The sequence below is a fragment of the Suncus etruscus genome, chromosome 16, assembly GCF_024139225.1.
Source record: "Suncus etruscus isolate mSunEtr1 chromosome 16, mSunEtr1.pri.cur, whole genome shotgun sequence".
Taxonomy (NCBI): Eukaryota; Metazoa; Chordata; class Mammalia; order Eulipotyphla; family Soricidae; genus Suncus; species Suncus etruscus.
This window is the reverse complement of record NC_064863.1, coordinates 18,125,555-18,152,135: the sequence shown is the minus strand read 5'-3', so window position 1 is coordinate 18,152,135 and position 26,581 is coordinate 18,125,555. Positions and strand designations below refer to the sequence as shown.

The 26,581-nt window shown below is 37.9% G+C and overlaps 1 protein-coding gene across 1 annotated transcript in view; it reads left to right on the top strand.

The window, feature by feature from the left end:
* Positions 1 to 26,581, top strand: part of ADGRA3 (adhesion G protein-coupled receptor A3) — a 92,695-nt gene that overhangs the window by 13,636 nt on the left and 52,478 nt on the right. Inside the window, 6 exon segments of the mRNA XM_049790045.1 lie at positions 3,942 to 4,013; positions 7,160 to 7,231; positions 10,307 to 10,467; positions 12,919 to 13,132; positions 21,048 to 21,212; positions 24,916 to 25,117. Coding sequence (XP_049646002.1) covers positions 10,353 to 10,467; positions 12,919 to 13,132; positions 21,048 to 21,212; positions 24,916 to 25,117 — 696 coding nt within the window. The 5' untranslated portion in view covers positions 3,942 to 4,013; positions 7,160 to 7,231; positions 10,307 to 10,352.

Here is a 26,581-nt window from a genome sequence, read left to right as displayed (position 1 = left end):
TATCTCTCCGGGCCCTAAAAATGTTTTTCTAAATAAAGATTATAAGTTTTCCTAGCCACATTCACAGCAGAAAAATAATACCCCACAATACAAAGAAGATAATTACTTTACGCAGTACCATGATCTGTTAGATGTTTGCATTCACCTTTTTTTTAAATGCCAGGGATTAAATCCAGTATTTCACACCTCAAGGTGTTTGCTCTAACCATTGAGCCAATGTCTGATCCTGGCTGTGTCTCTCTATTTAATAAGATCATTATTACCCTGTTGACTTTGTTAGTATTTATACTTACCATCTGTAAATGATTTTGAAGTTATGAATGCACTCAATTACTCAATTAGTATCTCCCATCATTGTCTTATCTATCAAGGCCTCCCTATCTCTTTGATTTCTAAAAATAATTGACGTTTTGCCATTTTCATTTATATTTGTGCTGTTTTTTTTTTTTTCCCAAAGCTCTCTTTGGAAGCCAGGCAGCTCCTTGGCTCCCCAAGTGATGCCAATGTATGGCCACTGCATGATGAAGTTCCTCTTTGAGAATTTAAGTGTTTTACTTGGCCATGTGGACTTTTTCATTGTCCTTCATCCCTTCTGAAGGCATTTCCTGCATGTTGGTTCATTTTCATTTCCTGAGTTTCCCAAAAACACAAAAGCACAAAACTTCATAGTCCCAGGGTAGGAATGATCTCTTTAAGGGCTGCTTTGCAGGTTTGAGGGCCTGGATTCAGCCCCTGACACCACACCAAACCAATAAATCTAGTACTTTTTATTATTTATTTTAATTTTAATTTAATTTAATTTTTTTTGGTTCTTGGACCATACCTGGCAACACCCAGGGTCTACTCCTGGTTCTGCACTCAGAGATCACTCCTGGCAGGCTCAAGGGACCATATGGGATACCTGGGAGCGAACCTGGGTCTCTCCCAAGTCGGTACAGTTATACTATAACTCCAGCCTCAAACCTAGTACTTTTTAGTCAGATTCAATTGTTTAGACTTTGCATGCCTTCCTCTTTCCTTTCCTTTCCCTTTTCCCTTTTCTTTTCCTTTCCCCTCTCCCCCTTTCCTTCTCTTTTCTCACCCTCTCCTCTCTTCCCTTCCCTGTCCAAGGCAATCATATTCCCCTATGTACTATGGCTCCAGCTCTCTGTCTTGGGCAATCTTAAAACTCACAGTTCTTGAAGATTGAGTAGTGTAAGTCTGATGATTTGCATCTCATCTTGTAAAAATGATTAAAACACGAGGCAGACATAAGGAAGGGTATTTTAGTAGTGACTTTTGTTGTAGATGCTCGTTGTTTCTATCACTCAGATGATGGGGAGATGGTAGGCAGTTGGACCGTTCTGAAAAAGTTTTACCAGAATGTTTGAAGATAATGCAGAGGAGCAATGCTTTTCTATCTAGTGTTTTATCCTCCAGTAAATCGTTTCTCAATTACTGTTACCCAAATTAAGTTTAAAAAAAAAACAACAAAATATCTCATATAGTAGCATTTAATTGCTGATATTGTAGCAGCCATTGCCTTCCCATTTTTCCTTTGCATTACACATTCAGTGGTCTCTTGTGTTTCTTGCCTAGGGAGGTAAATGCTATTTATTATGTTCTTCTACCAAAAAATACATTCTTTATTCCAAAGAGCTGACTTGTAATTGAACTTATCATATACTGTATGCAAGCAGAAAGAGTCCTAGATGGAAACTCAATATAAAGGTATTCTGTGAGCTTAATATATGCTAGTTGCTTCCAGATGCAGGAAACATTCCTTGTGGTACCTTTATATCATTTATTTCTATCATGCATCTCACTTGATAACTATGAAGTATTTTCATACACATCCCATGCCTTTGCCTTTGTTTGATAGATCATTTAAATCCAGAAAATTGACTTTTTGAAGGATAAACAGAAGTAGGTAAAACCTAGACTATTTAGACTTTCTTGCTTTATCAACAAATTCAAACTGATTCTCAAACCAAGCGAAAACCCCTTACCAATACCCAAACACCGCTGTAGATAGGTGTAGCTTGTAATAAAATATTTCCCAGAAAATCAATGATAATTACACCACTTAATGCTCAAAACTTGAATAGAACCCAGAAATGCTTGTTCAAGCAGCATTTCACGCCTAATGCCTAACTTTCCTAAATAGTAAAGCCTAGAAATAAAAGGAAAATTGGGTAAAATCACAAAAAAAAACCCACATGATTTAAAAAAATAAACTTAGTTGGAGCAGTAAAAGCACAGATAAAAATTTTGTGCTGCCTTTAAATTTGTGTTGTATGTAACATTGTATTATATTATTCTTCCATCAGAAGTTGTCCCAGAAAGGGCTGATGGTCCTAGTCATTGGTAGATTTCATGTTTTGTGTGTATGGGGCCCTAGTTTCAGTTTCTGCCATAAAATAAAATAACATAACATAAAATAAAACAAAATAAAAGTTGATAAAATGAGATAAAATGTCAATTATGAAATATTACAACAGCAGAAGTACTTGAGTAGCCTTTGAAATACTAGAGGGTAGGTGGATGCCTGATTTAAATCTATGTCCTTATTTCTAGTCAGTTCAGTCTATTTTTTGCTATTATCAAGTATGCCATTCATAATCCAGTAGTGTTAGTTCAAAAGTGGCAGTATCAATTATTTCAGAGTAAATCAGAGTATAATATTCCCCATTGTAGAGAATAATAGGAACATTAAAGAACATGGAATACAAATACAAATTAGAAGTTTGATTTAGCTTGCCTCAAACCTTTTTACTTTATTTTTATTTTTTTTTCATTTATTGTTTGGGGGTCACCCAGCAATGGTTTAGAGCTTACTCCTGGCTCTGCTCTCAGGAATCACTCCTGTTAGGGATCAAGGAACCACATAAGATGCTGGAGATTGACCTTGGGTTAGATGTATAGTCCTTTTTCTGCTCTCCTTTGCTATATGTGTCAATTTTCCTTTCATGGACTGGTCCTCCTGGCCTCATCTCTATTGTGTCTGGATATTATTACCATACTGTATTTTTTTTATATCCCACAAATGAGTGTAATCATTCTATGTCTATACCTTTCCCTCTGGCTCATTTCACTCAGCATAATTCTCTTCATATCCATCCAAGTATAATTTCATGACTTCATTTTTCCTAATAGCTGCATTGTAGACTGACATGATGCTTTTTCTTTCCAATCCGAAACAACAAAGTACCCTGCTTCTCATAGAAGCTTTTGCTTGTGGTGTCTTTGTTGTGAAGCTAAGGAAGAATGATTGACACCCAAGTATTTACGAAAATCATTACGTAGGTTGAAAGGACAGTTCCTGGATAGAGAGAACTAGTTAGAAATTTTTATATGAGAGTATAAGACATCAGAGTGAAAATAATATGTAGTCCTTTACTTCAGTATTGGAGAGCAAATTGACCGATCGATGTATTTGCAAAGTTAAAGCTAACTCTGAGTTTTTTTTTTATTACTGTCAGCATTTCTGAGTATGTATGGAATAAATTCAGAAAACATTATTTCAGATGCAATTGAGGAAATGAAAGTTCTAGAACTTTGAATAGTGAACATTTTGACCCATTGTATTAGATATTACCTGAGATGGGACTTTGTTCCTACCTCCACCTGGCAGAATTAACTGTACCTTCGAGTTATATCACAGACTGTAAAACTGATTGGGTCTCATTTTCACTACTTCAGTTTATCTTAAGTCATTTTATGGGATCCAATACTGAGAGATAGAGGATGCTGTAATTAAACATCATTTAGTCAATAAGTAAGTGAAAGTAAGGGTTTCCCCCCCTCCCTCCCTTTTTGTGGTGCTGATCTTATCCACCTAAAAGTGCAGAAACACAGAAAAGAAAGTCCGTTTTGAATATCGAATGCATGAGGCCAAAAGAATGAGTGTTTGTTAATCAAAAGAGATGAGTTTGAGATACTTTCCCTTTTTGTCCCCTTAGGGATCTCACAAATAATCGAATAGGATGTCTCAATGCAGATATTTTTCGAGGACTCACCAATCTGGTCAGACTGTAAGTACATGTTTCTTTTCTGTTACCCTCAAAGACAGCATTTGCTTCAGGTCCCCAAAACAAGGTCCCTCGGTGTGATGGATGGTCAAGAATTTAGCCTTGGTGGCAGCCACAGAAACAGAGATTAAGGAACTAGAATGAAAATGATGGCAAGAGCCTGTCATCAGAGCACAGAATATTCGGGGGTGTGTGTGTGTGTGTGTGTGTGTGTGTGTGTGTGTGTTGTGTGTGTGTGTGTGTGTGTGTCTTTATATAGATAACTGAAAGACACAACTAGGGAGAGTACAGAGGCTGAAGGGGAGGAAATTAAAAGCTTCACTTGCTTGGGAATTTTTCTTCCAAGTAGTTAAACTGGGGGCAGGAGAGTTCAGAAGATTGCAAAGTGCTGGATTGGAAAGGAAAATAAAGCCTGGCTGAGAGGAAAATAAGAGCAGTTTTGCTACTTTATTCAAGTTACCTTGCAGCAATACTAAAGAAAGGGACAGCTAGATTTTTGCAACTCTCCAGGAAGGAAGATCATAGACTTTGTTGGTGAAGAATGGAAGTACTCAAGCTTGGACAGCAGACAACAGAGTTTCTCAGGGTGCCTCCTTCTTTGAGAGAAGGGAAGATATTCTAACTTAATATTTTTAAAGCAAAAAGATAGGCTTGGTGTACAGGTTTTTCTCATAACTTGATATTAATTAACTTTATTGCATTTCTGGAAAAAAAATTCTTGATTGGAGAGCAATTTTATTGTCTTGGAGTTTCTCACCTTAGTTCTGAGGACTGGACTAAATATTGGCAAAATGAGGCACCCATGACAAAAACATTGTGATGATTTGGGATAGTTGTGATTCAAGTCGTGAAAAAAGAGCCCACAGTCCTACTGTATTTTTTTTCTTTTTAATTTTTATTATTTTTAGTTAGTCTCTGTGAATTACAAAGTTATTTATGATTGGATATCAGCATATGATGTTTCAACACTGGGTCCCAATCGTCATATTCCTTCATAATTTGCAACCCCCACATCCCCATTTGTTTCCTGTTTTCCAGTCCTACACATCTCCTGTTTGGTTTATTTCAGTTCTAGGTGGTTGCATAGTTTTTGATCCAAATAAATTTGAGCAAATAAATGTTCTTTAAACAAATGTGCTCAATCAGATAATACTTCCTAGGGCACAATATTTTTTTGGGGGGTAGGGTTATTTTGATTACTATGTTAGAAAACCTCAACAATTTGGAAGATAGTAAGTCTCCCAAACTTAGTTGACCTAATGCTTCCCTTTTCAGGGAAAAAAACCTTCAGTTTACCCCTTGAATATCTGTGTTCAAGTGAACAAACAAAAAGCTCCCCACGCCTTCACTCTGTACCCCCGGATTGTTCCAGAGTCATTCCAGGGGAGCCTGATTTGTTTCTTCTGTGCTTATTTGTTTTATTTTAGGGTATACCTACAGTGCTTAGGGGTCATTCTTGACTTGGCTGTCAGTATTCACTCCTGATGGTGCTGGGGGGCTGGGGTGTATATGTGGGATTCCGAGGATTGAACCTGCAAGGGAATGCATGCAAAGCAAGTGCCCTACATGCTGTGCCATCACTCCAGCCCTCTTCTACTTTATCTGCATTTTGAATTCTATATAAATATGACATTTTGTGTCACTGTTTGTTGGAAATCATTATGTTTCATGTCAATGGTACCTCACTAGAGCATTAAAAAATCTCATTGCATATTTATTGTTGGAAGATAATCTAATTGTTGAAAGATAATCCAATCCAATCTGACCCCAATTGTCTAGTATTGTTTTCCCATGGAGGGGTAAGTTGCTGCAGGTGTCTCAGATTTTCTCCTGCCCCGTTCCCCTTGCCCCCCACCTCAAGTTCACTTTTCTTTCTGAAGACTGCACTGATTGATGTTTCTTTTCTTGCCCCCAGTAAAGTATTCATTCTAGAATTTGGAGGCATGCTACATTTATTTGGCGAGGTTTGGGACTTTGCTCTGCTCTTGAATGCTGGGTCTAAATTATTTTTAATAATTTTTTGGGGGGTGCACACCTGGCAGTGCTCAGGGTTACTACTGGCTTTGTGTTCAAGAATTATTCCTGTGCTTAGTAATGCTTACTCAGTGCTTAGGGACCCCTATGGGATGCTAGAGATTGAACCTGGGTCAGTTGCATATGGGCAAACAGCCTACCCACTGCTATTGCTCTGGCCTCAATTATTTATTTATTTTTGGTCTTGTCACAGGTATGGGGTTAGACCATACCCTTCTCTCAGCACCCTCCAACTTTTTCTAGTGTAGAATTTTTTTCAAGATACAATCACATGTTGTCATCAGCTCATTATTGAGTACCATTTGTCTATCTTAGCATGCTGCTGGCTTGCAAAGGTACCCCATTAAGTAACACCCACAGTTTTCTCTCCCCCAGAAGCTCCTAGTTGAGTCCTACTCAGGTGAAATGTTCATGGTTGTCACAAACTACTCCTGTTGTAGTGTCAAGTGTTGTGCTTTTTTTGTTTGTTTGTTTGTTTTGGTTTTTGGGTCACACCCGACAGCGTTCAGGGGTTTACTCCTGGTTCTACACTCAGAAATCACCCCTGGTAGGCACGAGGGACCATATGGGATGCCAGGATTCAAACCACCATCCTTATGCATGCAAGGCAAGCGCCTTACCTTCATGCTATCTCTCCGGCGCAAGTGTTGTGTTTTAATTCAAACAACTCTCCTAGGGTTTGGGTATATATTAAAGCCCTTTGATAGTGGAAAGTTGGGCTGGTTAAGTTATTTGTTGAACTCATACAGTGAATTGTGTCCCCCTGGTGCATTTTAAATCATGAACTCATTGCTCTCTGCTCAACAATTTTTGCACCTTTATGTGTTGTGGCTGTTCATCTTTTACATCCTCTTTTGCTTCCCTCGTTTTGAAAATTTCAGTTTCTTAAATGATACCAAGGGCAGACATGAAAAGTAGTTCTGTTTGTAACGGGAACGTGTCTAAGGATGTAATTCAATCACAAACCCCTCAGGTTTACTTGTTACTTCATAGGAAAAAAAAAGTCAGTTTTGTTAACATCTTTGAATTCACACTTTAACAAATAGGCACTACGGTAAGATGATGCCAACTTGTTCATATCTTTTTAAAGTAAAACTCTTTCCTTATTTTTCCAGAAACCTTTCCGGGAATTTGTTTTCTTCATTATCGCAAGGAACTTTTGATTATCTTGGCTCCTTACGGTTTTTGTAAGTAAGATGATGATGATGATTATTTTTAGTCCTCTGGCTTTGAGAAGTACAGCTTTAGATTTCAAAAATTAAAAGCAGTTTTTATATGGCATGAGGGATTTCATGAGGAAAATGTTATTTTCTGAAAATTGCAATCTCACTCGAGTGCTTTTATCCACCTTGGGAAGTATACCTTAAGCCTTTAGAATGTATTTTTGACTAGAGCACAATTTTTCTCCCCATTTGGAGTATATATAAATCTAAATTTATATTTAGATTAATAGATAATTCTTTTTCTTTGGCTTTGTTTTCAATTTAGAAATTATCTGTTGTTTGACTAAGTCCTCTAAGTATAAATATCCCTCTCTATGAAGAATTTATGGTTAAGACCATTTTATACATAGGCTGTTTATTATAACCTATTTCCCTTTCCCACACCTAATTTACAACTTAGCTTATTACTGACACTTCTAGTAAAGTTTACCTGAAGGCCTGCTTTATGAAGTTACCAAGAGATCCTAATACATATAATTCTGCTTAGTTTTAGAATTGGCTTTCAACCACTTAACCTATACCTTCAACAGTTTTATTAAGTGGGCAATTGTGTAGGCATTACTTTTAAAAGCTATTTTTCACATAATTCTTCCATCTTTTTCAAACTATAGGTTATGCTTATAGTTTTGGAATTATAGTTAAATGCTCTGCTTTTCAAGTACTTCTTTTTTTTTTCTGTTTTTTTTGTTTGTTTGTTTTTTGTTTTTGGGCCACACCCGGTGTTGCTCAGGGGTTACTCCTGGCGATCTGCTCAGAAATAGCTCCTGGCAGGCACAGGGGACCATATGGGATGCCGGGATTCAAACCAACCACCTTAGGTCCTGGATTGGCTGCTTGCAAGGCAAACACCGCTGTGCTATCTCACTGACCCCAATACTTCTTATATATAATTTAAGGGATTGATTATATTTTTCCTCCAAGGAAAATGTCCTCTCTGTCAACTATATGCCTAGTCCTTTGCTTTTCCCTCTTTCTATCCCTTTCCCTGCTTTCCTTTTCATCACTTCACTCCTCTCTCTTCTTTGCATACTTTATTATTTAAATCTCATTGTTCTGGTGCGTTAGCTAATAGCTTAGGTGTTGTACTGATGCCTTATCATCATGGCAGACAACTCCTGCAAACCTCATCTTTTCACACATTTATTGAGCTCAGGTCAATCATTTCTGCAATTGAGGCAATAGGAAGATTGCAAAGATTAATTTGGCTTTTGAAACCCTTGGATCACAGGGTTGGTGATCATATTTTCATTTGAAAATGGGGAATAATTATGAGTGGTATTGCCCAGTGGTACTAAAAAACAAACCAGTAGTGGTATTCAGGAGTTAGAATTAGCTTGTCATCTTTTGATTTTTAAAATTTCTTTCCCTTTGCTCTCATGCATTCTACCCTGCCTTCAATTTCTTTGCCCCCCCCCCCCAAAAAAGGGGGGGATGCAATGAGATGAAAGCAGAGTGCACATGCTAGTTCGAAGCAGTGATGCTTCTATTTGATCTTTATTGATTTGTTTATATCAAACAGTTTGTATTTTATTTCCTTTGAGGTAGAGGAAGCACTTGAAGAGGAAATGTTTGGGTGCCTGGATGGGACTACTCCCAGTTTTGTTGTACAGTGAGGTCCCCACAGACATGGTGGTTTGAGTACTCAGCCCTAATGATGGCTTCTGAATGCCAACAAGCCATTCCCTGTGATTCTCAGGGAGTTGTCCCAGCTGAGGATCATCTTTTGGTGTTAAGGGTACCAAATATGTACTCTGGCCTTTGAGTTGTATTCCTGACTACAGCATTCCATCTTTGCACTGCCTTTTTGGTTTGTTTTTGGGCCACACCTGGTGACACTCAGGGATTACTCCTGGTTCTGCACTCAGAAATTGCTCCTGGCTTGTGGGACCATATGGGATGCCAGGGATCGAGCTCAGGTCCGTCCTAGGTCAGTTGCCTGCAAGACAAATGCTCTACCACTGTGCTATTGCTCTGCTTTGACCCCGTGCACTGTCTTTTTTTTTAAACCTCAATGAAATAATGTCCCCAGTTTAGAAGAGGAGGGTATCTGTATTTATGTATTTTTGTTAGTTGGACTTAGTGTCTTGTATTACAGTTAAGTAGTTAGTGCTTCGTGAAAAAACATAGTCAGAATATCCTTGTGTTTGAATCTGATCTCTGTAGATGTTTTTTTAATCTGTTTCTTGGAAGTTTTAATTAGAAGACTTTTTTTCTTTAAATAAGGAGAATTCTCTTTATTTCATATGCATTTTGTTTGTATATTTTTGATTAGTATGTATATTTTGACTAGTATTCTTTTTTATTGTTTTTTTTTGTTTGTTTGTTTTTTGTTTTTTGGGGGCCATACCTGGTGGTGCTCACTCCTGGCTCTGTTTTCAGAAATCGCTCCTGGCAAGCTTGGGGGGGTGGACCATAGGGAATGCTAGGGATCGAACACGTGTCCGTCTTGGGTCAGCTGCCTGTAAGGCAAGCATCCTACCACTGTGCTGCCAATCTGGCCCCTTGACTAGCATCTCTTTAATCTGTGAATATCTATGATATTAACTTTGAACATAATGACAACATAGTCACACATAATCCTCCCCAGATTTTTGATTTTAGTGGGATAGAATGTAAGTCTGAGAAAGAGTTCTATAGTGCTTTCTTTTGCAAATATAGGAGAATTTGTAGACACTGAAACCAAGAACCTTGCAGAGATGCTGAAAAAAGTCACAGGAAGCTTCGATATGCATCATTAGTCCTACAGGTCTTATGATAAATGGGCCATATTCCAGAATAAAAGGATGGATAGAGATTTAATACTGCAGGATACCAGAATGAAGGTGTCCATTGCTTCAAGAATGGACCAGTTTTGCTAGAAAGCAGTGTCTATCCTGGGGCCACTTATTGGATCCAACTCTGCCCATCATCTCATTGGTCTCTGTGTGACCCAAAGGAGCACACGTAGGAGCTTGTAACGAGATAGTGTGCAGCACTAGATGGTGTGTAAAAGCAAAATGCTCTTAAATTGGACTAACTGTGTCTTTTGTTACACCCCAGAGAGTTTCAGACCGAGTACCTTCTGTGCGATTGTAACATATTATGGATGCATCGTTGGGTAAAGGAGAGGAACATCACAGTCCGGGACACGCGCTGTGTTTATCCCAAATCTCTGCAGGCCCAGCCCATCACAGGGGTGAAGCAGGAGCTGTTAACATGTGGTAAGGAAGAAAGGAAGAATCAGCGCTTAGCAGCTTCTCTAGCTCTCGATTTTCCCTGACAAATTATGAAATTCTCTCTACCCCTGGAGGGAGCTAAGTATCTAATCATAAATCTGCATGGATTTAATGCCAACAGTTAAGTCAATTTATATTAAAAACATTTTTTGGGATAGGTGTTTAAAGGTCCTCAGATCCTTAATTGACATTTTTATAAAATAAATTTCAATGATGAGTGCATATTTTTTATTTGTAAAATCACATTTTAGGGAGATTTCTTTCTTTCTTTCTTTCTTTCTTTCTTTCTTTCTTTCTTTCTTTCTTTCTTTCTTTCTTTCTTTCTTTCTTTCTTTCTTTCCTTTCTTTCTTTCTTCTTTCTTTCTTTCTTTCTTTCTTTCTCTCTCTCTCTCTCTCTCTCTCTCTCTCTTTCTTTCTTTCTTTCTTTCTTTCTTTCTTTCTCTCTCTCTCTCTCTCTCTCTCTCTCCCTCCCTCCCTCCCTCCTTCCTTCCTTTCTTTCCTTCTTTCCTTCCTTCTTCTTCTTCTTCTTCTTCTTCTTCTTCTTCTTCTTCTTCTTCTTCTTCTTCTTCTTCTTCTTCTTCTTCTTCTTCTTCTTCTTCTTCTTCTTCTTCTTCTTCTCTTCCTCCTCCTCCTCCTCCTCCTTCTCCTTCTCCTCCTCCTCCTTCTCCTTCTCCTTCTCCTTCTCCTTCTCCTTCTCCTTCTCCTTCTCCTTCTCCTTCTCCTTCTCCTTCTCCTTCTCCTTCTCCTTCTCCTTCTCCTTCTCCTTCTCCTTCTTCTTTTTTTTTTTTTCCTGGACCACACCTGGAGGCATTCAGGAGTTACTTTTTGGCTCTGAGCTCAGAATTGCTCCTGGCAGGCTCGGGACCATATAGGATGCCGGGGATTGAACCTGGGTTTGTCCCAGGTCTGCTATGTGCAAGGCGAACATCCTACCACTGTGCTATTACTCCGCCCACTTCAATGTTTCTTGCTGGGTTTATAAGTGGGTAGGATCTTTTTGAGGTACAGTTTGGCCATAGGTATTAGTGCTCTTTTAAAGATTGATAAAGTTTGATTCAGTAGGAGAAATTAAATTATTAAGAAATGATTAACTACTTATCTAAATCTTTAGAACTGTCTATATCTAGAATGCACATGGCGATTGTTTTGATTACTATTGTCTCAGTTAGTGAAATCATATGAAAATTATGATTTTGAAAAAATACCTGGATGAAACTTAAAAATTCTTAGAATGGTAAAGATTCTAATTTATTCCTTGTGCTTAGAAAGGGCATCTGTCCTTTTTCATTTTGTCATTATTAGTTACTTCACATGATAAATATGCTCAGTGGGTGTACATTAAGATTTATAAAAGGAAATCATGTGTATGTATGCTGAACTGGAACTTATTTGTCTGTTAGGCCTGTATACAGCTAAGGGATATGTGTTTGTGTGTGTGTGTGTATACATATATATACATATATATATTTATATAAAGAAACAAAAACGAAAGAAGCATAAAACAATGCCCATGATTATATTAACACTTGAATTAAAAAAAAAAGTCAGGTGCTTTGGTGTATTGTTTCAACTTTTTCTAGTATTTTTTGACCTAAAAGTCCATTGATATTTTATAACCCTTTAACCTAGAAATAATGAAACTTTATAAATTATGAGTTGATAACAGCAATCCTAATATATGTATATATCAAATGCATATAACAGTAGGTTAACTTCCTTATTGCCATATGTGTAGGTTAATAGTTTCTCAGTATATAAACAGCATGAGAAATAATTTTGCTCTATCAAGATATCTATATAAGTTTGCTTTTATTCTTTAAAGTAGAATAATAGTTTACAGAAATGAACTAAATAAAGTTGATTAGTGAACTCTTGGTATTATACACATTTTTGTGTATATTTACAACCCCCCCCCTTTTTTTAACTGGGCAGAAATATTTATTACTTTTTGAAAATGATCATAAGTCCTGGATCTTAGAAGATCTATTTCTTCTTTCCATAAATATTTCACTATACATTATTTAATAATAATAACTCTAAAGCAGTGGCTTAACCAAACATAATGTAGTCCCAAACATATATTTTAAACTGTGTATATGTCATCATTTACTTGCAGTTCCATTCTGGAGGGTTAAATACTGCCAGGTTAAGTACCGCTTTGCAACGCGTTTCTTGTTTTGTATTGACTTGGTGATCATGTGATCTTGTATGATAGTACCAGAAGAAAGCCACTCCTGCAATCAGATGGTGACATGGATTTGTTTTAATTTTACTTTTTTTTTTTTTCATCTCAAGCCCATACATTTGAGTAGCAGCTTTATTGGCAGTAGCTCTGGAATTCTGGTTGATGAGGGCTCTTTGTCACTCATGTTTACACTGGAATTGCTTTCACTTACTTCTGGACTGCAAACTCAGTCTTGGCTTTACTGTGTCTAGATCCTCCCCTTGAATTGCCATCTTTCTACATGACTCCATCCCATCGCCAAGTGGTGTTCGAAGGAGACAGCCTTCCTTTCCAGTGCATGGCTTCCTATATTGATCAGGACATGCAAGTGTTGTGGTACCAGGATGGGCGAATAGTTGAAACGGATGAATCGCAAGGTATCTTTGTTGAAAAGAACATGATTCACAACTGCTCCTTGATTGCCAGGTAACCTTTGGGAGATGAGGAATTGTCTCTGTAAATCTTATTCATTGTTTTCGAATTGGGCGGTTAAGCTGCACTTTGCATGAAGATTTTTATCTTCTCACATTTCAAAACGCAAACATGTGGTGTTTTCCTAATCGATGCTCATCTTCTAAAATGAAATAGCTCATCTTTCCATTAAGATTTAGGAGGAAAGAAAAGACATTGAACGTAAAGGTGGTTTTGGAGAATCTTTATTGAATGTTTGAGGATGAAAGAAAATAGAAACTTCCAGTGCCAGACATTCATGCTGCTATCTTATACTTTTGCTTTTAGAAATCATGTACCTTTCATTGTGTTATAATTAAAATTGTGTTATAATTAAAATTGTGTTATAATTAAAAGATGCTTTTTTCAATCCCAGGATTGGTGTGAGCTTCTAAATAGTTGATTTGAATGAATTTTACATAATACAAAAGTGGGTATCTTCCTTCCTTCCTTCTTTCCTTCCTTCCTTCCTTCCTTCCTTCCTTCCTTCCTTCCTTCCTTCCTTCCTTCCTTCCTTCCTTCCTTCCTTCCTTCCTTCGTTTTTTTTTTTGTTTTTGTTTTTTTTTGTTTTGTTTTATTATTTGTTTTTGGGACACACCTGGTAGCGCTCAGAAGTTACACCTGGCTCTGCACTAAGAAATTGCTCCTGGTCCATATGGGATGCCAAATCCCAGCCCGTGCTGGGTTGGCTGTATTCAAGGCAAATGCCTTCCTACTGTGCTATTTTTTGGCCCCAACTTCCTCTTTCTTTCTAATGGCATAACATTCCACTGTGTGTATATATTAACACATCTTCTGTATTCATTCATCTGTTGGACATTTGAGTTGTTCCCATATTTTGGCTTTTTTTACGGTGTGTAGCAATAAACATAGGTGTGTATATCTTTCTAGTTAATGTATTTGTGTTTGGGGTGTAAATGCCAAGAAGTGGAGTCATTGGGCTATACAGAAACAATGCTTAGAGAACTCAGAACTCTGTTTTGAGAAGTCTCTATACTGCTTTCCATAAAGAGACCGAATCACACAACCTTCATAGTAACAATGAATGAGTGCTCTTTTCCCACCAATATTGCTTATTTAAATTTTTTTAAATAAATGTCATTCTTAGAGGTGTGAGGTGATAGCTCATGGTTTCGTTTTGCATTTCCCTGCTACTAAGCAGCAGAGACTGCTTTGTTTTATGCTATAGGCCTTCTGGATGCATTTTTGGAGATATTTCTATTCATCTCTCCCCATTTTTTGATGGGGTTATTGGGTTTTTGTACGGTGGCTATTTGAGCTTTGTGAGTTTCTTATGTTTTAGACTCTAGCCCTTCCTATGATATATGAGAGGCAAGTATTTTCTCCCATTCTGTGGAGTGTCTTTTTATTTTAGTCTGAGTTTTGTTTGCTTTACAAAAGCTTTTCAATTTGACAGATTCCCATTTATTTATTTTTGTTTTAGTTTTCTTTGCCAGTGGAGTCAACCTATTAAGGATGCCTTGGAGGGCCATATCCTGAGAGATCTGCCAGTGTTTCACTCAGTGTATTTTATGGATTCTAGTCTAATTCGGTTTGAATTCTTCAAGGTCCTTAAAACACTTAGAAATTAACTTTTGCATATGGTGTGAGATAGGGGTCCTGCTTCTTTCTTTGTTTTTTTTTTTGTTTGTTTGTTTGTGGATATACAGTTTTCCCAGCACCATTTGTTGAAAGGATTTTCTTTTTCCACTTTATGCACCCAGCTTCTTTCTCATAGATCAACTGTTCATAAATCTGAGGGCTTATCTCTAAGCTCTCAATTCCATTGATCTGAGAGTCTGCCTTTATTACCGTCTCACACAGTGTTGATTACTATAGCTTTCTAGCATCATTTAGTATGAGGGAGTGCAATGCTTCCTTCCCATCTAGACTTGTTTTCTCAAAATTGCTTTACTCTTTGAAGGAGCTCTATGATTTTGTAGAAATTCTAGGAGCATTTTCTCTAAATCCTTGAAGACTGTCATTGGAATTTTAATGGGGTTACATTGATTCTAAATAGTGCTTCAGATAGAATGATCATTTCAGCACCGTTAATTCTCCCAATCAATTATGAATAGGTAATATTTTTGCATTTTCTTTGATCCTCTTTATTTCTTTAAATAGGGACTTAAGAGTTTTCATTGTGAAATTTTTCATATCTTTTCAGTTGGTTCTTAGATACTTGCTGTTTTACTTGGTTTTGTTTAGTACTTGTTTTGTTTAGTATTGTTTCTAAGAGTGTTTTAGATCCTTAGGAAACTCTGGATATTTTCATCAGCAAATAATTGTAATTTAATTTCATATGTTCCATTTTGGATCTCTGATTTTATTTTGTTGTTGTTGTCGTTTCAATATTGTAGAGAGAACTTCCAGACTGTATGAATAATTGTGAAGAAGGTAAACTTTGCTTTGTTCCTAATCTCAGAGGGAGGACTTTCAGTTGATTTTCCCCTTGTCTATGATGTTGGTTATGGATTTATTGTATATGGCTATTAGTAGTCTGCTTACCAATTTCTTCAAGCTAGAACTTGAATACATCAGTTAGATCTATAACTTATATATTCTGCTAGAGAAACCATCTAGTAGCATCACAACAAATCCACAAAAGTCTCATGAGAACATTACCAAGAATCTCAATGTGCTGTGAATTGAAACTATGGGAGTTGAAACTATGGGGATAGAGCATTCTATAAGATGTATACATTTTATGTTTATTATAAAATTTTATTTTTGTTTTGTTCCTTGGGCCACACTCAGTGGCACTCAGGCTTTGCATTCAGAAACCACTCCTGGCAAGTTTGTGGGGCCATATAGGATGCCGGGAATCTAACCCAGGCCCGTCCTGGGTTGGCTACGAGCAAAACAAACATCTACTGCTGTGCTATCTCTCTAGCCCTATTCTAAATTTTTTTAATTTGCATCTTAGAATATTTATAGTAGTTCTTTGAAATCACTGCCTGCTAGCTAACATGTTAGGATCATCATTACTAATTTTGAATATGACATAAATTTTTAATTGTATGGAGAAAAATATTACTTACTTGTTTAGTAATGTTAGGTTTTAGCCTCAGTATTGCTTGTGATACATTGTAGAGAAGTTGGCAGTGATAGCTGTGAAACCAGTTGCTGTACTGAATCTAAGAGCTAGAAACGTTGCTTACAAATTAAAATGGCTATTCTAGGTTTTTTGTTTATTTGTTTGTTTTGGGCTACTCCTGGTGGTGCTCAGTAGTTATTCCTAACTCTGCACTCAGGAATCACTCCTGGAGGGCTCAGGGGACTCTGTGGGAGGGGTCAAATCTAGTCCAGCTATATGCAAGGCAAATACCTTACCTGCTGTGTTATTGTGTCAGCTCCACTCTTTAGACTTTTATTTAAAATCTACAAAATTCTTTTTGTGTTGCTCCATGGCTAACAAAGCCTAAAATGTTTCCTGTCTACCCTTAGAAGAAGAAAGAAATTGCTTATCTTTGACTAGATTATTTGGTTCTCTTGAAGATAGTTTTTCTTTTGGCACTTGTATGTCTAAACTCGCTTTCTGTCTTCCCTCTTTCCTTTTCTTTTTTCTTTTTATGGTAGACTGCCTCTAAGTTAGCTTGCTATTTTCCTATTATATTAACCTAGCTTCCTATAGAAATCTGGATGGTTTGTAGGGTATTTTTTTTTTTTGTATGTGGGTAGAGATTCTGAGAATGAAACCCAGGACCTCTAACATGCCAGTCCTGTGCTATGCCATTGAGTTGCCACTCAGCTCCTGGGTGGATTTTTATATACATCAATTTGGGCTCCCAGCCAGGATCTTTCCTACCTCTTGTCTTATTTTTCAGCCAGTTATATTGTAGGTTTCTATTTGAGTAAGGTGTATCCTGGGATAGAACCATGAAAGGATATTTTCCTCCTTTGTACAACAGCACCAAGCCCTTCTTTGTGTTAACTTCCCTCTGGTTTCCCCGCTTGGGATTAATGTTCAGGTGTTTGGATTCATGTGTGTGTGCAATTATTGTTTTGTAGTGTATTCAGTTTTTATTCCTTTTACCTTATTAGTTTTGGGGTCACTCCCAGTAGCAGTCAGGGTGGTTACTATTAACAGTGTTTAGGAGAACATGTGCTAGGTATTGATTGATTCCAGGCCATCTGTGTGCTAAGCATGCTGGAGTACAGACCTTTGAACTGTCACCTTAAAGGAGTTGTTGATGGAACTGGGATGCATTGGGGTACACCAGCCCTGCTCAGGTCCTATTCATGGCCTTTTGCTCAAGGGTCATTTCTGGTGGTGCTCAGGGGACCATATGTGCTGTAGGATTTGAATTCCGGTTGGCCCAGGCAGTATCTTATCTTCTGTGCCATTTCTCCAGCTTCCAAAATTTATATTTCCTAGTGGAAGGGAAGCTAGTTTGATCAAAGCTATGATGCAGCTACCAAAAGTGGAGGATTTTTTTATTAAGGATAAGATTATTCAAAGTGATTAAGTTCCTGGAAGATGATCCTAATTGTTGCAGTATTGTTACCATGGTGATGATTTAAATTTTTTCAAAATATATATACATATACCAATACATCAAATTATATGCTTTCAGCAGATTCTTGCATAGGCAATAATTGGTATGCTAAATAATACTTTGAGGATATTATAAGCTCTTTTGAATAAGGGCTCAATTAATTTATAACTAAAAATATGTGACTATAGAGTAACTAGATTAACTTTGTAAATTAACTTCTGCATCATATTTTAATTTAAATTTATTACAGCAGTACAAAGAAGTTAATTCTTAAGATAACAACTTTATCTAATGCTCGAGCTACTTGAGTGAACTGAAAATCTTTCATAGGAAGACTGTGAGTTTTTTTTTAACCTATGCTTAGCCTCATAAAAACAAGGAAGTTGTAGCCAAAGAAAAATGGAACCAGGGAGATAGGACAGCAGATAAGGGGAATACTTTGCATGCAGCTGATCTGGGTTTGATCCCTGGAACCACATGGTCCCCTGATGCCAACCATAATCTCTGATCTGTGATCTCTGAGCACAGATCTAGGAGTAAGCCCTGAGCATTGTTGGTTGTGACCCAGTCTCGCCTCCTTCCTGCGTATCCACATTAAAGAATGTCTCTTTTCACTGAATTGTTAATCTGACATCTTATTGATTACTCATGTCATTGATCCTTATTAGGAAGAATTAGGGTTTGTAGTTTTCCTCAAAGATGAATTTTCAGGGCCTGAGAGATAGCCCAGCAGTCTACTTGTACACAGCCAATCCAGGATGGATGGTGGTTCAAATCCTGGCATCCCAAAAGGTCCTTTGTGCCTGCCAGGAGTGATTTCTGAGTGCAGAGCTAGGAGTAGCCCCTAAGCGCCACCAGGTGTGACCCCCAAAACAAAACAAAAAGGTGAATTTTCAATAATTGGTTTTGGATCATGAAAATATTGCTGACATTCATAGAGGGTGTTTTTAGTTTATCTGAGTACCATAACTTTCAGGGGATGAGCTGACATGTCCTGGGAATCATGGTTAATTGGCAAGGGTGGGCTTGTGCCAGTATAGTAGCCCTGGACATGAGTTGGACACCATGTGACACATGGACAGTTTGTTGTCAACTTTCATTGTTTCATGGTGTGTGCTGGTGTCATGTTGGAGGATGACTGGCCTGATCACTCTACTATGGGGGAAAGTGGTACCCTTCTCCAGTAGAGTTTGATGTTTAGAATAATTTTGAGTGCTGAGTACCACACAGGACCTATGAGGAAAATAGCTGTCATCATCTACGAGTGAAACTAAAACATATATTATTATTATTATTATTATTATTATTATTATTATTTTTGGGGTCACACTTGGCAGCACTCAGGGGTTACTTCTGGCTCTGAGCTCAGAAATCGCTCCTGGCAAGCCCAGGGGACCATATGGGCTATGAACAACCGTCCATCCTGAATCGGCTGCGAACGCCCTACTGCTGTGCTGTCTCTCCAGCTTCATATTATTTTGTTTGGTTTTGGGCCACAGTCAGCAGTGCTCAGGGCTTACTTTTGGCTTTGTGTTCAGGGATCACTCCTGGCCAGGCTTGGGGTACCATATGAGATGCTAGGGATTGAATCTGGATTGGCTTTGTGTAAGGCAAAAACCCTGTCTACTGTACTATCTCCCTGACCCCTGAAGTTAACACATTATTAAAAAAAATAAGTGTGAATTAGATTTTTCAAATGGTTCTGATGTTAGTAGGATGTAGATGCATAATTAAATTTTAATCTAGTAACCATGACCCTTGTATTTTGGGTGACCTGGGGCATTCTAGACCAGTTACCCTAGTTAGAATTTGTGAACCAATTATGGGATTTGAGAATGAGAATTTTAGGCAAGCAAAATTTTTTATTTTTGCTTTCTATTTTAAAATGCATACATGTATTCATACATGTAAGGAAATGTTGTATCGCTGGGCCACAGCGCATCCTGGAAGAAAACATTACTACATTTTTTCTTAGTTGACTAGAGCCATGTGAAGTAGAATATTTTGACAGACATTCTGATTTATTTACATTTTATGTCAAACTCTTGTGTCACTTTATCTTTCATATATTAATGATTGTGTATTGGTTTATTTACTAGCTTAGCAAAGATTATAAATATTTTCAGTGATTTACTGTAACAGTTCCTCAAAGACATTATTAGATGCTTTGTTGTGGTGAAGCCATTAATGATTTAGGAGACTAGACAAAATAAAGTGAATTAACCTCAAGATATAATTTTGTATGTTAATTAAAATGGTACATGCTTTATGACTGATGATTTTTTTTATCAGTTTTATCTATATAAAAGCAAAACATAGTGGAGATCATGTGGGAGGAGGATAAAGGTTAATTGAAGGCTCCACATTTGCCCTTTCATTAATAGGATTTATACTACATATGACATATATTAAATTATGATTTCATCTTAAAAATTGAATTTACTCAAAGCTATTTAGTAATACAGCTGAATTATAAATTGAACTATACCATTACAGGGAGAGTCCCTGTTCCTCAAGCAATACTTGATAATCTAGTGAATCCTCGTTAGAGACTTGAATGAGTTTTTCTTAGAAGAGTTTTTCTATATGGTAGTTTGATTTTCATATATTAAAACTTACCTTTTTTGGGTTACACCCAACGGCACTCAGGGGTTACTCCTAGCTCTGTGCTCAGAAATCACTCCTGGCAGGCTTGGGGGACCACATGGGATGCCTGAATTCGAACCACCATCCATCCTGGATTGGTTACTTGCAAGGCAAACAAACACCCTACTGCTGTGCTATCTCTCTGGCCCCCACCTCAAATATTTTTTGAATATTTATTTTTAATATCTCATGTCATTTTTTTAAGTTCACATGTTATTTTGATATGTATATGTATATTGTAAGTATATAATATAAGATATATTATAAATATATAAATATGTTATACTTTTATGTATATATTTTAATAATGTGTAATTTCACATGTTATTTTACGTAGAGGTGCATTTTCTCATACTTGACTATTTTCTTTAGAAAGTGAGGATGTAGATAAAACTTGGTAACCTCACCATCATTTTGTTGAACACTATGCCAAAAAGCTTCTTTTTCTTTGCTTTGCTTTCCTATCTGCAGTGCTTTTATTTGGAAAACATTTTTTCAGACATCATATCAGACATATTTGATTTTATTCAAGAGTTTCCTGAATCAAAGAGGCCATTGCCTTGACTTGATACATAAATTCTTTGTGGAGACATCTTTTTAAAAATGTATTTCTATCTAGCAAGCAAAGGGCTGGGTCCTTGTATAAATTGCAGATATATTTGTTAATGTAAGGTAAAGGTCTAGATTGCTGCCCCTTTCTTTGCCTAATCGTATTTTCTCTCTTTTTAAAATCTTTCTTCATGCAGTGCCCTAACCATTTCTAATATTCAGGCTGGATCGACCGGAAATTGGGGCTGTCATGTCCAGACCAAACGTGGCAACAATACGAGAACAGTGGACATTGTGGTCTTAGAAAGCTCTGCTCAGTACTGTCCGCCTGAGCGGGTGGTGAACAACAAAGGTGATTTCAGGTCAGTGAGATGGAATGTTCTGGAAAAGTTGGATTTGCCCCAAGTCTTATTTTCTTCTCCAAGGCACCCGGTTGGACTCTTCAATTAAAAATTGTATTTGTAGGCACATAAATATTTTTGTCCACAAAGAAATCCTTTATGAACAATGTTTTCACAATTATTTATGGAGATTAAAACAAATTGGATACCTGAGCTCTACTTTATATCCTTGAAGTCATAACCCAAGTGTTTATTTTTGATTTTGTAGCCACACCCAGTGATGAAAGTAGATGAAAAGTACTAGGGTTTGAATTCCATTTCTGATATGCATGTACCCTAATACTTGAAACACATCACTGGCCCCAAAGATGTACTCTTTTTAAACAGCTGGTTTTGTGACTGAAGTTTAGAATCATGACTCTACTAGGCCGCTGCAAAGTTTGGACAGGCTGATATTGTTAGCTCTTCTATAAATGAAGTTTCAGTAGTCCATGTTCCTTTAATGTAACTAATGACAGATGCAAAATCATTATAGTAATGAAAACAAATATAATTTTATTCTCCTATTGGAGTCTTCTGGCAGTTAAATACATAGGACTTAGGAAAACAATGACTGTTGGATGGTCTGAAACTTGGCTGTGTTAAGATAAATAAAATGAATAAAACGTACAATTTCTTAGTAGAAAGTTCAGCATTTATATGGGGTTACTACCACTTTTATCTTAGACCAGTTTCTGAAGGTTTGCTTTAGAATGCTTGAAATATTTATTTCATGTTCTTTAAATCTAGGGTTTTAATAATGACTTTATTGTCAAATATCAAAGCACAGTGTTATGGTCATTGATTAGTTTGAATGGATTGGTACAATTGTTGTCTCTTTTTCCCTAAGTCCAGCTTTGTAAGAGGAAGAAAACTAATTTAGCATTGGGTTTTCTTATTCAAAAAAAGAGAGCAATGACTCTATCTATTTTCAGTTTAGCTGCTTTATTGCTTTCTCAAAAGGAGTTATTGTCTTATTATTCCTTTTTTCTTTAAAACCTTGTTGCCAGCATAGATAAAATAGCACTTATCATTGTCAGTGGATGAGTCTTTTATGTAGATGGACCATTAATCTATAACACACACTGTAAAAGTAAAATAGGTAACAGCCGTTAAAATGCTTCTATATTCAACAATTTTTATAATTGTACTATGATTTTTATTTCTGCTAGATTGTCTCTTTTGACTTTTCAAATATATTTTACATGTGAAAAAGATGCCTATTTAATTGATGAATGAATTATTTATCTTTGACACCCTTCAAAGTATTACATAATTAAATTTCCACTGCATTATTAACATTCACTTGAGTGTTGCTTGAACTATTTATGCAATTTTTTGGCAATGAATTATATTTTGCTGTAACTGATAATCTCATTTGACCGTTCCCATGTGAGGGGTCAGCTGTAACTTTTATTAAATGTGCTCCATTTTTTTCCCCACTTTTGGAAAAATAGAGCTTATTTAACAGATTTTTTTTTCTGTTTCTGAGATTCTATGGCCCCTTGCATTATGAGTGGCCTTTGAGGGGAGAGGAGCTCATGTATGGGACACCTCAGGACCCTCCAAGTGAGGAAATATGTCCCAGGAATGACAGGATTTGTCAGAAAGTTGAAGTAACACCTAATGGTTATTGTAGAAAGATAGTGAAGAACAGAGCTGGACCACAGAGGGAAGGACCCAGGTTGCATCGATGCTCTGGACATCTGCCCAGATTTTATTCCCTCTCCACCTTTGACCATGAAAGGCAGCAACTTCCTTGCTGTGTTTACTAAATTCCTGTCTCAGCACCCCCATGGAGGTACAGTATCTCAGGTAGAAACTCCCATTTCTGACTCCTGGGAAGAAGGCAGATGCTCAGGATAAACCCTAGTGCTTATACAAATTGTCGTGGCAGCAGGAAACTTCATGGGAATGACTCAGGCCCCACATTCTGGGGTGCCAGCAAGGACCTTCCAAGAACAACACTATATGTCTAGGAGCTGCCCTAGTTGCCTTTTCTGTACTAATCTGCTACTAAAGAAAGAAAGAATCAGTCACTTAGACAAGATTCTTAATTATGGAGTGGTTACAGAAGTGGACAGAATTGTAGTAGTTGGTTTGACCCCCATTCTCCAGCCATTTACATTTGTTATACATTTATTTTTTTTCTATTCACTCATTCATTCATCATTCACTCATTTATTTATGTATTTATTTATTGTTTTGGGGCCACACACAGTGGTGCTAAGGGTTTTTTCCTGGCTCTGCCCTCAGAAATACCTCTTGGCAGGTTCAGGGGGACCATATGGGATGCCTGGAATCGAACCCAGTTTGGTCCCCGGTTGGCCATGTGCAAGGCCAATGCCTCACCATTGTGCTATCTTACTTGCCCCGACATTTGTTATACCTTTAAAAACAAACACAACTGAATGCAGTACAATTTCTTAGTCTATCAGTAGCAAAGTTTAGAAGACGTTGCAAATATATACTGGTATGAAAAAAGGATATGTGTTTGGCTGATGGCTTAAAATGGTGTAGTCCATTTCAAAAATTTTGGGCGGGGGAGGCCACACTTAGCTGTGCTCACTCTTGGCTCTGCTGAACTCAGGAATCACTCTTGGTGGGCTCTAAGGACCATATGTGATTCTGGGGATTGAATCTGGATTAGCAACATGTGAAGCAAGTGCCCCTACCTGCTGTGCTATTGCTTTGGTCTCTTGCTTTTTATACTCAAAGGACATTTGTGTGTCTTCCTTTCTGTGCTGAGACATACCATTTAGGTTTGTTTTGTGGGGAACCTCACTTGGCAGGGCTTCAGGGGCATATCCTACTTCTGTTCTCAAGAGTGAACCCTGGTGGAACTGGGGGACCATAAGTGGTGTCTAGGATGAAATGTGAAATGTTAAATGTGGTGTTTACTGCATTGCAAGTGAAGTTTCTTAACCGCCATATTATTTCTCTCTGTGGCCCTATATGTAATATTTAAAAAAAAAAAACTTTTTAATTGAATCACCCATGAGATACACAGTTACTAAGTAGTTCATGATTGAGTTTTAGTCTTACATGTCCAACACCCTTTATATATGCACATTTCCTACCACCAGAGTTCACAGTTTCCCTCCCACCTTATCTCCTACCCCCACTTGCCTCTATGGCAAACACTTTTCTTTCTTCTCTCTCTTTTTCTCTCCCTCTTCTCTCTCTTCCACTCCTCTCTGCCTCTCTTTCTCTGTCTATCTTTCTCCCATTCCTTCTCCCAACCTTTTCCTTTCTGCCTCTCTCATCCTCCTCTCTCTCCCTCTCCATTCCCTTTTAGACACTGTGCTTTACAATGTTGTTACTGAAAGGGCTATCACTTACTCTCCTTTCAGCACCCAGTTCTTGTCCTAGTGATTATGTCCAACTCTCATTGTATGTGACACATTTGAATCCTTTTCCTTCCCTCTGCGGTCATTGATGAAAAGCAACCCAGCAGGGGCCGGAGTGGTGGCATAAGTGGTAGGACGTCTGCCTTGCATGCAGCTGAACCAGGATAGATTGTGTGGTTTGATCCCCCACATTTCAAATGGCCCCCCAAGTCAGGAGCGATTTCTGAGTGTATAGCCAGGAGTAACTCCTGAGCGTCACCTGGTGTAACCAAAAACAAACAAACAAACAAAGCAACTCAGCAGTTCTCTGAGAGTGCCTTGTTCCCTCTGCCTAGGTGGCCCCGGACACTGGCAGGCATCACTGCATACCTGCAGTGCACACGGAACAGCCCTAGCAGTGGCATCTTTCCTGGGACTGCACAGGACACAAGGAAAGCCTGGCGCCGCTGTGACCGTGGAGGCTTTTGGGCCGATGACAATTACTCTCGATGCCAGTATGCAAACGATGTCACCCGCGTGCTCTATATGTTCAATCAGGTAAGGAGAGACTTCTTACTGCTGAGGGTACCTGTGACATGTGTTGTTCAAATCAGATTAGAAAACCACATTTGTGGGCTGGAGTGGTGGCGCGAGTGGTAGGGTGTTTTCCTTGCACGTGCTAACCTAGGACGGACTGTGGTTCGATTTCCCAGCTTCCCATAAGGTTCCCCAAGCCAGGAGCGATTTCTGAGCACATAGCCAGGAGTAACCCCTGAGTGTCACTGGGTGTGGCCCACAAAAGCAAAAAGAGCAAAAAAAAAAAAAGAAAGAAAATTACATTGGTATGTACTAGCTAACTTAAGGATTGGGGGATTGATATTTCCACATCTGTCTTCATGGACAGTCCTGTATTTACCCAGAGACTCAAGGCTGTATATATGTTATCTCCATCTTTAACAATCCTTGGGCCTGTGTCTAGATGCCCCTATGGGCCTTTTGAACCACTTGGTCTCCTCAGCAGTGAATCAGGAACACCAGCGTTTTCAGTACAGTACAGCAGAGTTGGGGGAAGCTTGCATGCCAGGGATCAGATATCAAACTCCAGAAATATGGAGCTAACCAGTGGAAACCATGCAAATTCCTCCCCTTTAAGCTCTCTGCACATACCATGTGAAACTTTATAAATTTCAGCAGATTAGAAGGAACTGGAGGTGGGCTGGAGTGGTAGCACAGCGGTAGGGCATTTGCTTTGCACGCAGCTGACCCAGGATGGATGTGGATTTGATCCCCAGCATCCCATATGGTTTCGCAAGCCAGGAGTGATTTCTGAGCACAGAGATAGGAGTAACCCCTGAGCACCACCGGTGTGGCAAAAAACCCAAACAAACAAACAAAAAAAAATAAAAGAAGGATCTGAAGGAGGGACAGTTTTCTCTTTCTTTATTTTTGTTTTCTTTATTTTTTTAAATTTTGTTCTTGTTTTTATTTTTGGGGTATACCCAGGAATACTCAGAGGTTATTCCTAGCTCAGGGATTACTCCTGGTGGGCTCAAGAAAGCATGTGGGATGCCAGAGATTGAGTCTGAGTGAGCCTCATACAAGGCAAGTGCCTTACCTACTGTACTACAGTTTCGATCCCAGGATGATTTTCTTATTGTATTTTCCTTTGCTCCTTAAAGCATCTATTCTACCTTTTTCCCCCCTAATAGTGGCTGGTGTTTTGAAGTTTATAAATCCATATAAAACATTGCTGGCCATACAGGCAGTACAGTAAATGTTAAATAAGTGGCTTTTATTCCTGTGAAGTGGGAGTTTCAGTAGTGGGCATTGATTTCCCAGTTATAATACTCACAAAGACTTTACTAAGCTCTGGATAGAGTCGTGTAAAAATGGGGTGAATTGAGGACGAGATGGAACAATACACATAATCTGATGTTCATGAAATATTTGTCATTCTTCATCCAACCCTTTCCCCCCAAACTACCATATTAATTTATTTTTTTAATTCTCATATTTTCAGAT